At 32.4% G+C, this 18,233-nt stretch overlaps 2 protein-coding genes across 6 annotated transcripts in view; one reads left to right on the top strand and one right to left on the bottom strand.

Moving 5' to 3' along the window:
* Positions 1-13,619, top strand: part of LOC117100856 — a 90,031-nt gene extending 76,412 nt beyond the window's left edge. For 4 of the 5 annotated variants that reach the window (XM_033240691.1, XM_033240689.1, XM_033240687.1 and 1 more), the window contains exons 6-13: positions 1,601-1,627; positions 2,726-2,812; positions 3,995-4,189; positions 6,073-6,252; positions 7,657-7,869; positions 9,046-9,165; positions 10,446-10,586; positions 11,285-13,619. In XM_033240691.1, coding sequence (XP_033096582.1) covers positions 1,601-1,627; positions 2,726-2,812; positions 3,995-4,189; positions 6,073-6,252; positions 7,657-7,869; positions 9,046-9,165; positions 10,446-10,586; positions 11,285-11,356 — 1,035 coding nt within the window. In that variant the 3' untranslated portion in view covers positions 11,357-13,619. The remainder of the gene's footprint in view (positions 1-1,600; positions 1,628-2,725; positions 2,813-3,994; positions 4,190-6,072; positions 6,253-7,656; positions 7,870-9,045; positions 9,166-10,445; positions 10,587-11,284) is intronic. The other variant, XM_033240690.1, reaches the window with a different exon arrangement.
* A 1,369-nt stretch (positions 13,620-14,988) lies between these two features.
* LOC117100858 (protein spinster homolog 1-like) overlaps positions 14,989-18,233 on the bottom strand; it is a gene marked incomplete in the record, with an annotated part of 8,619 nt that continues 5,374 nt past the window's right edge. Inside the window, 4 exon segments of the mRNA XM_033240692.1 lie at positions 14,989-15,125; positions 16,770-16,994; positions 17,185-17,274; positions 17,869-18,046. Coding sequence (XP_033096583.1) covers positions 15,039-15,125; positions 16,770-16,994; positions 17,185-17,274; positions 17,869-18,046 — 580 coding nt within the window.

Below are 18,233 nucleotides of genomic sequence, written 5' to 3'. Positions count from 1 at the left end.
TGATCACTTTACAGAAAAGCATAATTTCATACCATAAATTTTCATTGCATTTGAATATTATCAAGGAAACTTTACATACCAGAGCAGTATGTAATGTATGATAGGTGGTAATAAAATTCAGTAAATAAATTTGATTTTCTACATTTTAGAATCTATACTATAATTTTGAACCTAAAGATTTTATGAACGACTGATTCTCCTCAGTTGGACCTTGTAATATGTACATGAAGGATTTATACTTATCAAATATCAGCTGGCTAGTATTATCCTCTTTAAGTCATTTTGTAAACCAAGGATCATTATCATGTGCTTCTTTTATTACTGTTTAATACATTCAGCATGTTTAATAGCTAAATTACCTTTGATCAAATTATTTTGATCATCAACAGTTGGAAGACATCCAAAAAGAAAGATGTTCCCGCTTATCATACATTATAAAGAAAGAAAAAAAAAAAAAAGAGAAAATGTTGTGAGAAATATTTTGTTCTTCTGCTTATGTTGTTCTGGTGACATTTCCATTTGTTGGACTTGCATGAACCGTCTCAAGTCTTATATCACCCAGCGAATTATCTCATGCAATTTACCAATTATGACCATACAACCTTATTACTTTTATAATTTCAATGTTCAGAAGATTTTAAAATATATAGCACAATGTAAAGAGTGCCCTTTAAGCTTTCAGTCATTAAAATACTAGTCGCATGCCATGTCACATCTTAAATTCAAGTGGCCAGTAGGTGTACAGTAAATTTAAATGAGACTGTTGTATCACAGCCAATCAGTGGATAGGGTTCCAGGATCTTTACGTTATGCATTAGGATGATGTATACCTACTCGATTAGTCTATGATTCAGTATCCTAACAGGTAATGGTTAAGTTTAAAGGTAAATTTACTCAATAGGAAGCACATGATATTAGAATTAGGATAACATGCTGACTGAAAAGTGAAAAAGTGAGACTCTCCCTTTAATTATTTCTCTGCCGTCATACTTTAATGATCTTGTCTGTAAATGCGGGAAACATACACTACCATAACTTAAGTATAAGACGAAACCTAGCATTACAAGTGTTAAAAATCCCTGAAAATATTAAATGGAACTGTTATCCGAGCATTGGACGTCATATTCTTGTAAAATAACATAAAATATTGATTATGTCCTTACACGAATCAATATTTCTGTCTCGGCCTGGTTTCAAATTTTTATTCCTTTCACAAGTGAACAGCAGTATGAATTGAAACTATTGTTGTGTGTGTAGTTAATGGTATTTATAATGTTGATAGTGATTAATTTCTGTACATAAAAATAGCTTTTAGTTTCAAAAACATTTTTTTTTCTTGCCACCCACCAGTTTCGTTTCCAATATTAAAATGATGATCTATGAACGATATTAGAAAATGAAGTTTAGAAACCCATGGAATTATTGAAGATTAAATTTGAAAATAATCTGTTTTAAATATTTCATGCCAGCCTATCTGTTTGTAAGTAGTCCATGTCTAACCTATGACACACAATGATGCAGATAGGTTTCCATGACAACTTGCATCATGTTCAACCTGTAACAGATTTATTTCCTTTTTTTCTTTACGCTGCTACAATAGTCGCGTCTTTGGACTCGTTGGCAAAAGGTTATTATTAAAATGTATCCCGCTGTTGTCAAAATGTGGTTAATTTAATTTGCTATGCCGTTTCTTTTCAGTGTTGTGTTTATGTTAGTCTTGAAAATCAACATAGGGGGCGCTGTTTTGGTGTTCAGTTTATTTATTATCTTTATATGTATGCTATCCCAAATATATATGGAAGTGCAGCAACATTTTGTGTTCTTCCCTCCATATAAAGAATCACAAAAAAATGTTAAAATATGTATCCAAATTTTAAGAAATAGAAATTAAAACTTAACTACTTGAGAAGTGAATAAGAACAGAAATAAGAAATTATCCATGAACAATTTCAGATTTATATTAAGACTATCCTCAGAGCAGTTATAATTCTTTCTTTGGGTAATATGATACTTATATTAATAATTTCATACGTTTATTTCTTTATTATTTTTTCTCCTATTCCTTCTAATGTCATATTTCTTTAAAAATTAATCTGTCCATCCCTCGCCTCAAATTTCTTCATACAATTCTTTTATGCTACCAACCTGCCCATCCTTTCTTCAGTTATCTTTACAGCTGCTATTCTGACATACTGATAATGCTCTTTACCTAACTTCCTGTTATTCTTCGCTAGTCCTGATAATAACCAGCCTGTGTTTTTCTCAATCTTTTCTCTGGCTGCTATTCCGCCTTTCTGCCACCCCCTTCTTTACCTCCTCTGATGTTATTGCCACCAACATTCTGTCACCTCCCTTTGTAAATGACACAAAGTTAGAATCAATAACTAACCACTGTTTTATCGCATTCTTCCCAGTCCAGTCCTCCTTGTGCAATATTTTTAAGTAACATTTTCAACATATTTTACGTTTTTTTTTTATGTGATTGTCTAATGTGTAAATATATTTACTCATTTATTTAGTGACTTTTCAGGTAATGTATGTGTTCGTTGTGTAGTGTGATGCGCTTTTGTGTTTTGTATTGTAAACATTGTATCACACCATTGGCAGTGATTTATGTGAATGCTTCTACTCCCCCTCTGCTCATGTTTTGTTAAAGCCAGTAAACTTATTTGTAGTTCAGTGTTTTATTAATTTATTAAATTGTGTTTACTTTTTTTTTTTATAGTCGCCTGATGGGGAAGAGCAGCCAAGTACAGAGGTTGATTTGTCGATATCGATGGACAAAATCCGTGTCCTTAATGCAGACACTCAGGTTAGATAATAAATGCTTACAATAACACATATTTCTATTATATGAGGTGTCATCAAAAGTGTCTCGTGGCATCACCATCTTATAAAATGAGTTTTTTTGGGGGTATTTAAATTAAGTTCGTATAAACCAGATTAAGATTTGAAATTCAGAGGCTGAAAATATAATCTGATTACATTTATGTTTAAGGATAAACAGCTGATAACTTACTTCTTGTTTTTGATATAAAAAATTTTAAAAAATAATCTTAAAAACAATTTCAGTGTATGCAAGTCTCATTATGATCAAAATATGACCTTCATATGTACACGTTTTGTTGAATATAAAATTGACCTTGCTACAACACGACTCCTTTTGTTGTGACACCTCACATAATATCCTTGGTGTCTCTTGCTGAAGGAGTAAAAGGCACTAACCACGTCTCTTGCTCACTAGGTTCGTCAGCAATCATCCACAATGTGCAATATTCTCCACTTTATTGGGGGAATATTCTGGTCACGCTGCAAAAATCTTCGCACAGTCTACTGTCACTTGAGTCTCCTACTATGTACATATTTAACTCTTGTGTAGAGAGAATAATGCACTCATTTATTCTATTGGGAAATATTAATGATTGAAATTTATGATGATAATATTAAAAATGTAGCATAACATTTCTTGCCATTGAATAGCAAACTATAAATTGCAATTATTAATCAATAGGGGTGTCTAAACAAAAAGCTTACTTAATGATACCTTCCTCCTTTAAACATAATGTCATCCTGTAGATGCAATTTTAATTCTATTAAGAATTATCTATTAAATAAATGTGCCATTTTAAACAATATTTTATTGAACATCAGATACAAAGACGAAGCTATCATATAAAAATATATATAATGTTACTGTACATATGAATTTAGTATTGAATGATCAAGACTAAAAATTACAAAATGCAATGAAAATTTACAAGAAAAAAAATTGTTTAACATATTATGTAATACTCTCTATTTTGATTTATGTACAGCACATTTTTCATCCTAGTTTTGAGGTGTTTTTTTTCTAGACAATTTATTCTCTGTCAGATATTGTAGGTATATATGTAGATATAAGTTTCATTTGATAATTAAATATTAAACATTTATCATATGAATAAATGTATAAACCTATTACGCACTTTTGATTAACTGTTGATTATTGTAACAGGAGACCATGATGGACCATCCACTAAAGACCATCTCATATATTGCCGATATTGGTAACATCGTTGTAATAATGGCAAGGAGACGAGCCCTGTCAAAGACGCTTGGAGAGGCCTTGGAGGAGAGTGGTGTGTCCATGGACGCTGAGGGGCGGTCACAGCCAAGGAAGATCATATGTCATGTCTTTGAAACAGAAGACGTAAGTATTAAGTAGAAATTTGTCTGAAATTATGTTGAATTTAGTAGTATAATACTAAATTATAAAATTCATTTAACACATTAAAAGCATACTTTAAACAAATCAGATACATTACAGGTTATTATTAAGATGTGTATTTTGAGTTTTGATGCTTCAATTGATAAACTGGTATATAAATACTTTTTTTATTCCTAATATTTTATTATTGTTATTGTTAATGTTTTTTTTTATCATTATTATTCTATTGAATTTAATTGAAATGTTGTATTATGTGTAGCAGATGCACAACCACAAAGAAATTATCATTATTATTTTTGTTATTTTACTATACAATGTTGGTCATACACAGTAAAAATGCAGTGACCTAATATACAAACTAATATTGAAAAATAATATAGTTAATATTTTTAATATTTTTTGGTCATATTTTATAATATAGAATACACTTCAAAATTATTTGTTTCGGTATATAAGATGTTTAGTGATCCATTCAATTTATTCATACCCTTTCTTAAAATGGAAAATTATAGCAATGCAAGTGAAAATACAGGTTGATAACTATTTCCACTTTACCATGATAAAATCTTAATAATTAAGTCCATCAATGTGAAGATAATAATAAAGTATGACATTTAAGTTACATTATGAAACAAATTCATTTTTAATATTTGCAAGTTCTTAGAATCAGCACACAGAATTTTAATGACCATCATAATTGTCAATCATTAACAAGTGATTAATGTTTTTCGTGCAAGTCATACAAACAGATTTGAGTCTCCTAATAGGATCTACAACTGTCTACTCGAGGCCTAGCACGCACGAGGGTTCACTGTCTGAATTCACTAAACCACCAGATTTCACAAATATATTTTGACAATGCATGTGTCGTATTTTCTGGTGCAAGATACATGCTTCTTGCACTGTGAGTCCTTAAAATACCTTCAACTGTCTACTAACCTAACATGCATAAACGATCATTGTCTGCTTTCCCAGGACCAGTAGAACGATATTTACATAATTCATATTTTCACAGTGCCCTAATCTAATGCGTTAAGTATTGCACAAGGCTTAATTGTAGGAAAATAGAGGGTTTTTGGAGCCTCTGGACACTTCTCCATAATGTTCATGTTGATCTAACATAATACCTTAAATGTATTATTTGTTAAACATGACAGATCAAATATTTTTATGAAGCTTTCAAGTAGGAAAAAATACGAGGCCAGTATTCGTTTGAATGATCACGTCGTCCATCAAATTTAATTCGCGCATAAACAACAAATAACGATTTCTTATGAAACCACAGGGGACTGCAACTTGCATACATCTTAGCTTTATTACAGCACCCTTGAGTTGTAGCCTAGCAACCAGTAGAAATTTTCCAAAATTGATAATGATGAAATCAGTAGGTCGCATCGAAGGAAAATAAAAAAATTATGAATAATTAATTAATCAGGCATTCATTTGATTGATATATTTTTCAGTACTCTGATAAGTCAACGTTAGCCTGTCTTCTTACGATTCATTACTTATTTTATAAAAAGGAGAAAATTACTGTAGGTTTTAGATTATTGACAAAGTCCCAACAGATGAGGATTAGTGACAGCATATACAAATTTTTATTTAATCTCTTATTTTTTACCCTTTATTTTTATCCTTAATTTTGTTGTTAACCAGTCACATTTTGTGTAATGTTCTACTCATAATATGCCAGGTGACATTTCAAAAAACATCATAAATTTAATCTTAGTTTAGTGCCAATAATCCCATTATGTGAATCCATGGCGGTAGATAATTAATCATTGAATGGTCTGGTCAAATCTTCAGCGTGTTCTCGCAGACAAAGCAACCTAAAAAACAGCTCTAATACATGTCTCTCTCCGTAGGCGCAATTAATCGCACAGACAATTGGACAGGCGTTCTCCATAGCGTATCTAGAATTCTTGAAGCAGAATGGGATAGACGATCCTGCCGTGTACGAGATGGATTACCAAGACGTTCTCAATTCCCAGGAGATATATGGTGATGACCTCATGTTATTTTCAAACAAGGAATGTGAGAAAGAGGTGAGTTGATGCAGATATTTATAGTTAATTTATTGAGTGGACTCAAAACAAAAGCATTTTCTTTGAGCTGCCTTCCGGCATTACAGGATTAACTTAAAAATGGCTTTGTACATCCATTTATAATCAGTTTAATGTTACAATGATTTGTTGTACTGTTTACCAGAGAACTTTGTAAACTGCAACACATACAGAACTCTGCTGCCAGACTTGTCTGTAGAACTCGTTTGTCATTAATCAGTTTCAACAGTATTAGCATATTTAACATTGCTACCTGCTAAAGATGTTTACCATCTGTCATAAAATATAAGTAACACTCAGAAATTCAGTTCAAATAAATTGATACACATATAAACAAGATTTTGCTGATTTACATGAAAATCCATAAATTTATAATTTTAACGATATTGCATGGATCTGTTAATTGAAAAGGAATTTTTTTTTGTCATTTTTATTTTTAATTAAAACTTTAATTACCACCATCGTCATCATTATCACCATTATCATCATCATAACATCATTACCACCATCATCATCATCATCATCATCATCTCTTGAGGTGCTTTAGGAACTGTGTTTCATTGAATAATGAGAAATTATGAAAGACAAATATCACAGATTTAAGTAACAACTAATATGAGGGGTGGAGGAGACAGCATAAGTAGTTTTTATTAGCAATGAATTATGTATTCTGTCTTTCAAGGAATTATATGTCAAATTTTATCAAAAATGTGATTGATTGATGGATTTAGTTAAGCTGTGAAAATATTTTGCTGCATTTTCATTAAACTGTCTAGTAAACACTCTTGACATTATTAGATTTATCTTTTTACAGTCCAATACCTATTAGTCCCATCATGGTGTTATCCTCCAAAGTGCACATATCCACCAAACGTGTTATTTACATACATACATATTTCTACACACACATCGTCCACATATCACTATTACATTAACACACCCCTGACAAAATTAGATTTCTTGTACATTTATGTATCAGTAATCCGAGGGAAGGTGTAATCAGGGATGAATATTAGGAATACAGACAGTGATGAACCCACTGTCCCTTGAACATGAGACGCGACTGATTGACTTTATGTACGTGCCTGGCCATCTGTAAACATATTAATTTTGCCAACGGCTTTGTTGTAATACTCTGTGGACAGCTCAAATCTCTCCCTTATCTGCTTGTTATTGAAGACACTGTCTAGTTGGAATCGTGGATTTGTATTTGAATTTTAAATTGTTTGATTCACTCAATGATGGCAGCGCCTTTTGGGTTACCTGGTAGGAAAGATATGTGCTACAGTGATCTGAAAATACATCCAAGGAATATTTCCATGAAGAATACCTTGGACTAGGATTGTTGATCAGCACTTATAATGTTTACTATTTTCAATTTTTCAGATTCTCGTAAACAAGGAGCGTGGAGAGAACATGGGTGTGGTGATAGTGGAGTCAGGATGGGGATCATTAATACCAACAGTGGTCATAGCAAACATGTCACCGTTTGGTGCAGCTGCTAGATGTGGAAAACTCAACATTGGTGATCAGATCATGTCAATCAATGGAACAAGCTGTGTAGGCCTACCACTGGAGAAATGTCAACAGCTTATTAAGGTAAGTATATGCATGATTCATAGTAGAAGCACTAAACTACAATGATGACGATTGTAGTAGAGTTGTTACATAGTAGACTACAATATTTACTGTATATCCCTTCTATAACCTGAAAATATGCAACTAGATTTTCTTCTGTCAGTGATTTGACAGATTGTGTAATTTACCCATATGGACAGATGATATATCATCAGCTTTACATATCACACCCATACTTTACAGCCTCTTTTTTTTAATGGCCCTATATTTTTGCGATTTTACAAATTGAGATATTTCGCATCATTTTATTTTCGCGATTTTATGATTTCCATTGGTTTTTAAACATGATGCAGAAACCTACCATTATGTTCTTTAGCCTGTATTATAGTTAGAGCTCCTGCCCTTTCGATTTTTAGGCTAGCTACCTTAGGTAGGCGTAGGCCTACTTCACCTACTCTAGTCTGCCAGCTAGCTTTGCCAAGATTTTTCAAATCGATAGTTCACATGTGTGGCACACGTACAAGCAGCACAATAGGCCTAGCATTTGTAACGAAGAAGAAATAACATTGGTATGTTTTATAAAAAGATTGTAATAGCTAATTACCAACTAATGGGAAATATCCATATTGTAGGAGAAATAAAATGCTGTGAGGATTGTTCCATTTAAGGTAGGCATAGGCTAAGCTAGGAAAATAGACCACCACTGGTAGTAGGCCTACTTTGTCTGGCTGTGTGAAGTGGGATGTGAAGCCAAGATAGCTTAATATTTTCAGAATAAGAATATGACGTTAATTCCTCCTACCTTTTTGTGTTCGCGGTTTGTAAAGTATATGGGCATATCACAGGTATTTTTTACATAAACCTTGGTAGTATAGACAGCTTTACAGACATGTTTGATCAGATTTATGTATAACACAGATCAGATACAGTATGTCACTTAAGTTTCATAGTAGATCAGAATGCTTTAGCACTTTCCCAGTCCTTGTAACTGAAGCTACATACACTTGTTTTCACTCTGTTTACTAATGCCGTTTGTACAGAATTGTTTTCTATTGTTCGTATATTTTACAAGTAAGTTATACATAAATAAAATATAAACATCAAGAAAAGAGAATGTAATTAAAGTTTTGAAATCAGTTCTATCTTTTCCAGGAAGTATTATTGAATTTAATTCACTTTCATTAATTGTTCTTTCAGTCATTAAAAAGTCAAGCGTTGGTGAAATTTAATATAGTATCATGTCCTCCAGTTACACAAGTATTGGTCAAACGTCCAGATACTAGGTACCAACTTGGATTTAGTGTACAGAATGGAACGGTAAGTCCAATAAAGATATTATATAATATGTTTCTAATGACACTTTAAAGCTAGGCTCTTTTGATATGTTGTACAAATTAATTTTGTAAGATGAATTTTCTAGTAAACCAGATTATACCTCAGACATACTCATTCACCTAAAGCTCAAATTAAATTTGATGTTGTATTAATAAATATTTTCCTTGTAGCCTTTTAGCTAAATTTCAACTGATATTTCAAAGTGAAAGCTATATAATACAACAAATGTAGCCTAAATATTTTAATTACAAAAAATGCAAATGAACCTTTTCGCTAAGTCCCGCCCCTTGGATATTGTTGCTAAGGCCCCATAAAGAGATAGTGTCATCATCATTCAACTGCTGTGCAGGCGACGACTAGCATTTTCCCATGTGTATGAGGGGCAAGCATGTGTTCTTAGCGATGTTCTGATTGGTCAGTTGGTATGTTTGGTTGACACTCCGGAATAAGTCCATTGTATTTTGTATACACCTTTTGTTAAATAAATCTATTGGTTCTTAGTGAGTACTTAACATTTGATTTGAGGATATTTATAAGATATGTTATGGGGCTATGTTTGTTATGAATTTTGATAGATTATATGACTATTATATAAATCTGGCTGAACAGTTCTAGTATAATCTACTGTATATTGAAATGTGTTACATAAAAAGTACTCATCATTAATAAAGATGGAAATGTTTTCCTTCTTGCCTGAACGCCTGGTAGACTGTCATTAGTCTATCCGTTGAAACCTTCTGGAAAATGTGGTCAAGTCATATATTCTAATAAGTTAAACCAGACATCTCAAACCATAAAGTCAATTATTACCTCCACAAAAGGAGGTGGTGTATTCACTGCTATCACTTTGTTAGATTGTTACCATGATACATAAACTAATACAAAAACTAATAAATGGATCATCATATTGAAGAGATGATTAAATTTGGGGATGTGGAAAGGTGATATACCAATGTCAGAGTCACAGATGTTCAAAAATATCACTGCACTTACCTATTGAATATAAAAGAAAATAATGAATTGACTATAAATTGCCTGCATATTGCTCGACATTCAGACACAGGGTGACTGCTCTATTCTAGTTAAACATTAAACGTTGACATTTCAAATCAAGTATTAATGAAATGTTGATCCCTAATAATTGAAAGGAAAGTTGATCCCTTAATGCTAAACATATTTCAGTCTCTTAAACACTCACAGTTTTCTTTTAACGTGTCTAAACATTTTTATTGATGAAAATGCTGATTTTTGATTGCCAACAGATTTGCAGTTTAATGCGAGGAGGGATAGCGGAGAGGGGCGGAGTCAGAGTCGGCCATCGTATAATTGAAATCAACGGTAGTAGTGTTGTTGCTGTCACACATGAGAAGATTGTAGAAATGTTGTCTAACTCTGTTGGCGAGGTATAGTTGAACATTATTTGGTTTAAATAATGTCATTTATTATTATCTAAATAATACATGTGCAGACATACGATGAGTGCTAACGGCGCCATCAATTTCTATAACTGATTTATTAATTGATTGACAGCTTGATTGATTTATTTATTTATTGATTGATTGACTGACTGATAAGAACAGCCACATTTTTACCTGGAGTTCTATCTAATGGAAAAAATATTCCCTATGTAGAGGACTTCTAATAAACAACTTAGTTGTGTCGAGTCTGTTAAGCATTGAAAATTTGCCTCTATTTCTCTCGGCCATTGCATCTGGCAACTTTTGCTTGTCTACTCCTGTGAACTACTCTATCTATGTGTGAAATGAATGTCCTCATGTTTTTTGGGTGTTATTTTATTTTATTTTTCTTTGTGGTTCCCAAACAAACAAAATTACAACTAAAAGTCAATAACTTTACATTAGGTTAAGACAAGAATATAGAAATTGAGTATTGTATGTATTTCTTACTCAAACATTTTTGCCAGTGTTGTTAACACTTAAATAATGATAAATGTTCTAAGCCTAAATTGTCATCATATACAATGTAGAGATATTTTATTAGTAGTTTTTATTATAAGATGTTATGTTAATCCATGCAAAATGTGTTTTCAGCTTATAATTTATGGAAAGGTTACTCTCAATTGTCTGTTCTTTTCTGCTAGATCCGGATGAAAACGATGCCATTATCTATGTACAGACTGCTTACTGGACAAGAACTTCCAGTATACATCTGAACAAGGGATTTATAAATGCTGCTGAATTATTTTGACAAGCATACTGCAAGTTGAGTTCATATCAGCATATACTTAGTAACAAGCCATTCGATATCAAAGTCAGTTTTGATTGGTTTGTCATAAATCAGATCCAGTGCAAGAACCCACATATAATGTAGATATTGGTGGTTGCCGTCTGCAATTATATATCAGATCCATTGCAGTGTGTGAAGGGTTCTGAAGTAGCCATAATAATCTGATGGCTATGTAGCTTAAATGCAAAGAAATTATTATATTTTGTACCGAGGAGCAGAAAATGTGATCATAATTGAGCAATTAGTCATGTGATCTTGCTTGAACTTGTGATATGAGCTAATGTGTGAAAAGGTGTTATGATCATAGGATCATTTTGTAGGTATTTGATCAAAAGAAACTGGAAAATTACAGGTAAACTTGTGATCATAGCTGAAGAGATGGTCATACTGTAGATAAACATGTAATCATATTATAAGTGTGATGAATCTTTATTTTGGGGTTGGGGCTCTGGTGGGGATGGGATTGGTAAAAAAATAAAGCACTGAAGCTGAGATGATGAACTTGCAGCTGATGTGTATGGGTCTGTCATTCCTCATTGACAAAGATCTCCTCCAAGGACTTATCCTGGTGTACATATATGATATACAAAATAAGTGAATAATTGCAATTGGCCTGTGGCAGGTTGTCCATGGTGGAATGATGTATGTAGTAATTGCTAGAAGGGATATGCTTTATATACAACCACAGGAGTTGATATTCTTTATATACTTGTACGTTTATAATATGTAGCTGAGACCCATACAGCGAATGCCTTGATTTAGTTTATCTGTAGTATTGAAGCTACCTGAACAATGTGTTGCTATATAGGTCTTGTGGGGCTATTATATATAGAGGAAAATATGCCATTACCATGAACTGCTAGTATATAGAATCAAGGTGCTGTTATTGATTCATATTGATCATAAAGCAGGTGTGCTATCCACTAAAAATCAATATATTGATTACCAATTATTGATTGATCTCATGGCATTTATTATTTAGTGTTCCCCATTTGAAGTGGATTGAAATTTGTGGAAAAGCACTGCAGTAACAAAGTGATTATAATAACATAACAGTGAGAGTATGTAGAGTTGTGGAAACACGCAGTGATAGCGCCCTCATTGTAAGGGTTTTGGATTTGTGGAGTAAATGTTAACATAATTAGTGTCAAGATTGTGCTTTACAATAAGGTCTGTACACACTATCAAATTTTCTTTGACAATACTCTGTTGTATGCCCATATATAGTCATGATGTGCCTATATATGGTCATGATGTGCCCATATATGGTCATGATGGCCTATATATGGTCATGATGTGATGTCATCATGACCATATTTAGGCATGTCACATGTTTTTGTCAAATAAAATTTGATATTCTGGACAGAGCTTAACACTAAATATTATGAAGGATGGCAAACAGGTGGTGGAGCTCAGATTTGCAAAGGAACAACGTTTAAGAACAACAGACGTTGGCAAATTTGTGTGGTGCTTTTTAGTTGAAGCATGGAGCTATAATAGACTACAACTCCATGGTTAGAATTAGTAAAATATAGTTTTTTGATCATGGTAAAAAAGAAATTAATGTAATATAATGTTTTTGTTACGTCCATTATGTATGATTGAGAATTATACCAGTTTATTTAATTAATATTTATTGATAATTATTATAGTTAGATTATCCGTCAAAAATAATTTAGTGTACAAGTAATTGAGAATGAATGGTGGATGAGAGAGTGGGGGACGGTAGAGACAAGTCTGAATGAGTAATTTTTGTATTCAGTTTTTATTATAAGTTCCAGAGGGATAATTTAATACTCTGTACATAGTCAATATACTGAATTCCTTAATCTTAGTTCCTTGACAAATTAGTAATACTGTAAACATTCAAAAAAATAAATTATTAAACGTTTATTATAAACGTGCATTATAATAAATCCCCCGTATGATTTCATTTCCTCTTGCTGTAACTACCAAGTTAGTTTGCTTTATTCACTATTGTTAGTGATCTTTAGCTTATAACACATTTTATATACTTTCTAATAATACTACTAATAATAATGGTAATAATAGTAAGTCATAATATAGTTGATAGTCAGTGATGAAGTTAAGTTTTTGTTTGTTATTGGCCCCCATATAAATTATAGAGTTATTCTGTTGCTTCCAAAATAATTATGTCTTTAGATGCAAATAAACCCATATCAATTATACATACATTATCTTTGGCTATGTTGTGTGTGTCCGAGTTAAAAAAAAACAATTTACCAAATAATTACAAATTTAAATTTTACAGAGTATAGCAGCTTAGTTTCGGTTGGTATAGCAACCATACAAGATACAAGAAACTTTATAAAATATACATGTACAAATCTGGTAATATATAGCATGAAAATCATTAATTCATCATAATCATCAAATACTCCACAATATGAAGACACCTGCCTATTGAACTGTATGGCTAGCAGTGGAGTACCATAGCATAGGTAATCTGTAGGGTATGCAGCGATTCCCAGCAGTAAGGGCCCATGAACAAGGTGAATTTTCAAAATTAATGCAAATTTGAGTGCATAGTGCACTACTGTGTATAAAGCTTTTCATTTTCTACTATAGTCACCATAATGTCTAGTAAACTTTGTTTCCCCTTTTGTTGCACTGTGGATTTCTCCTATTTAGCTATTTAGCAATAACAATTTCCCACAAACAAGTGTACTTCATCAAACTGAACATTAAACTGAACATCAAACACGTTAGATATATAAATAAAATTATCAGCAACATCATAATAAATAATTGACTACATGCGTAGCACATCCAAGCTACTGTAGTATAAAATTCATATTCTAAAGCCCTGAATTTACTTGCTCTGAAAGACAATTGGCTAAAATCAGATATACATAAATCATACACTGCTAAAATACTCTTGTGATTCAATAGGCCTAATGATCTGTAAGAAAAATTCAAAATAATTATAAATAATACAAGAATTGTGGGAACCAACTCCAAAAAATACTCAATAAAACAGGGAAATACACATTTAAAACATTTTCTTTGGAGTACTAGCTAATGTACAAAGTGCATCCCTTGACAGTTTGCCACTAATGTGCAGTACAGAATGGTTGATTAAGTATAATACCTAGGCTTACAGTACCGCTCATCACCGACGACATTTGGTACAATTAAAATTACGTCAACTTATCAATCTTAAAGCTTTGATCATTGCATAAAATGTGTCAGCACTGCTGCAGCTTTAAAAGTAACTTGGCTCTCAAAATGGGGTAAAATTATTATCATCATTATTATTTAAAAAATGGGGTAAAATTAGCATTTAAAAGTAAATTTTTCCAAAGAGTAGGGCACAATGACATTGAAACGTCCAACACTGTTCCTTAATCAGTGTTTTACAGCTAATAGATACTTTAGGCATAGACTATAGTACAATTGTGTAATTTGATTACAGATCAAATAAAACAAATAAATAGGTACAGGATTAAACACAACAGACGTCTGCATGATTCTTTACTTTTTACATAATTGATAAGCAAGTTTTTCTACTGCCCAGTTATGTGCAGGGCAACCTGATAGAGGGCAGCACACACATTTGCAAGGGCTTGCATAAAATTGAAAAACTATCAGGTGTAGAGTTGCGTTTCATGTTGACTTGATGTGAATTCTTGTGACTTGCTCCTCCTCTTTCGCTTGCTGCCAAGACTAGCACTCTGGCGATAGGAAACACAAGAACAAATAAAAAGACAAAAATGTACCTGTGTTCAAATATGATGAGATAATACTAAGGTAAGTATATTTTAATTTTAAATAGAAAATACTTTATTTCAACAAATATTTGTGGCAAATACAAGCCAAACCAGTCACTCGTCGGAAAAATCAATTTTTAGTTATTAATACAGGGTTTAACAGTAAAATGAGAGCTACAAAATGGTAACAGAATCATTTAAATCCGACACTTCATTATGAAGTTACACGAGTTTAAACATACAGCTGTTTAAAGAACAATATTTGAGAAATCAGCCTTCAAAGTTTACGATTTCTGGCATGTCTTAGGCAGAAACCATCACCAAATTGTTGTTTTAACATTGAAAATGAGGAAAATAACAGCATAGCATGATATATAGATATATAAAGGTTAGTTTAGTGCAATAAAATAGATTTCCAAAATTTTGAAATTCCAGCATGTTTTGGCCATTATCGCCAAGACAGGATTTGCGACGAGTGACTGGTTTGGCTTGTCTTTGCCACATTTTCATTTATTCTCTATTCAGCCAGAATAAAAACTTAAAAAATACAAGTAAATTTAACAAAAAATGGAGACAAGTCCAGCATTCTTGGTCAGTGCATTGATAGTAATATTATAGTCATGGATCATGAACGTTTTGGACGCTCTGCACCTCTGAGTTGTCTTTGAGTTGCAGCAGCAGCTTCATCAGCGAAAACATTGTGTCATGCAACACAATTCATTTATAGAGTACATGATGACAGGCATCACACATGTAACATGTTGTACGTTCTGCAGTGAAGGATGACCAAAAACGATGATTGGTTGAATATTTTTTTTAAATTACTCTACACTGAGCGACACAGGAACTGTTCCAGCATACTTAACACATTTTTACGAATTAATCGATGAATATCATAACATAAATACAAGAAGCAAATCAAAAAACACTTTGATCTCGCCAAAATGGCAGAATGATTTTGGAAAAAGAACATTTAAATAACGATCCGTTAATTTATGGAACAATTTATCATCAGATATCTGCAGTAATATTCATTCTATTTCTCTACAATCCTTTAAAAATCTAATTTAATTTACCAATCTTTTTTCTGCTTCTTTTATTTATGTAACTTATATATTTCTTTATCAATTCTGTTTTTAATTTAAAGTAGTTTAAGATCATACCCTGGACCTCAGGGAAGAACAGTGTACTAATACTGACTGAGTATCCAGAATAAAGAAAGATTTCTATTTATCTACATGCTTTGTCAAATACCGCTTCACATTGTCATTGTCACTGTCCACCATAAAGAATATAATAGGTTCTATTTTTTCTGCGGCTGTTTGAGCCATTGCCGCGTTCTGTGTGAATAGGCCTTAAGATCATATGCCAAAAGACTTTGGGCTATTGAATGATAAAATAAAATGTAACAAGTCAATCAGGCTAGGCAGCTCGTTTATTTTCAACAGGCCCAAGAGAATGAATACGGGAAAACCAAAAAGATAAAAAAAAACCACCATGCAAATCAAACTATATTTAAACTACTTGATAATATTCTTGATGGTTAAAATATGTCCTCAATTTTGTATAAATCTTTTTTGCACTTTCTTTTTAACCAATGGGACCTACCTCAACTTCTGTTGATGAGTCATACACTGAGTAACTGTGTTCGCTTGACTCGTATGTCAGATGGATCGTTTCATCCGAGATGATTAGCTCCTCTGTCATCATGTAGCCAACCAGGAAGAACAGGAACGCCGAAATAAGGTATGATGTTGGCACAATGGTCAGAAGCGCATATCCCATTCCTTTATTGCATGCGTCCCAGCCAGACACATTGAGAATTAAGGGAACCTAAATTAAAAAATATAAAGAAAAGCATTAAGTTTGCTTTGAAATTCTCCTGTAGTATGTTGTGATGAAAATTGAGTCTTGCAGGATTGAACCCAGAAACCTGGAGATTGGGAGGTAAGCATCTTTACCACTAAACTACAGCATCACATCCATCCAAGCGCTGTTACAGACAATGTGTTTTTTTACTTACCAATGACGGTCCGATGCTACCACCTATTATAGTACAAACTGCTATATACACTGCCGATGCTTGGGCTCTTAGGCTTGGGGCAAATAGATCCTGAAAAACAAATGATATGAATATGTTTAAATTTCTTTTCAATAAATGAATAAATAAATGAAACAATGAATCCATCAATTAATCTATCTATTTATGACTAAATACTGAATAAATCAAATATTAATTGGTAGCTTTAAGCATATTCTTCAAACTTCACTTGTAAGACATATAAAAAAAATAGAAAGAATTTAGTTAAGACTTACTAATTAGGGCTTAATAACTGGATTAATGTCAGATTAATGAGCTAAACTAGTTACATATTTTATTAAAAAAACAATCAATTATCCTTATTATTCTAAATTTCTTGGTTATGCGCAAATAGAAAACTATTGATATCAATAATAAATTATTTGATTATATGCTGCCCTCTGTAGTTTCAGATGATGTCTTCTACAGCAGTACACTAGTTGTGTAACAATACATATTATTTGTAACAGTATACCTATATATATTTTTGATTAAAAAACATGTGTTTTTTTTTTTAATACTTTGTGTGTGTTCAAGTTCAGAATTTTCCTTGTGGAAGTGTTGTAAAGGAAACTCAAGTAGAAGTACCAATAAATCATAATCGTAAAAGTAGATGAAGTTGGTTACCTGTACAATTGCAGCTGAGCAGCCTATCCATGTCTCAGCTGTGAGGTAGGCTAGGCAGAGGAGTCCATATGAGGTGGACACTTTGGGCACCAGCAATGGTGCTACTATACATGGTGCTGCAATGCACTGACTTACTGCTATCACATATGCTTTTGCTTGGCGTTTGCTTGTTGAGTACCTGAAAAGAATTATGATAAAAATTAGAAATTATTTTATATTCAATTCCATCCTAATGTTCAGGAAATGAGTTCTAGCTTGGGACGGTCTGTTTGAATAATACTGAGGTACATTTATTATTATTAATTTTAACCATTCTGCTAACAGAATATTTGGTGGTCATTGACGTAAATTGATTAAATTGAAAC

Source organism: Anneissia japonica, unplaced genomic scaffold (genome assembly GCF_011630105.1).
Source record: "Anneissia japonica isolate Jap-2015-1 unplaced genomic scaffold, ASM1163010v1 scaffold3372_len255902_cov201, whole genome shotgun sequence".
Lineage (NCBI taxonomy): Eukaryota > Metazoa > Echinodermata > Crinoidea > Comatulida > Comatulidae > Anneissia > Anneissia japonica.
The sequence above is the reverse complement of the archived record's forward strand: the minus strand, read 5'-3'. Positions and strand labels throughout refer to the sequence as shown.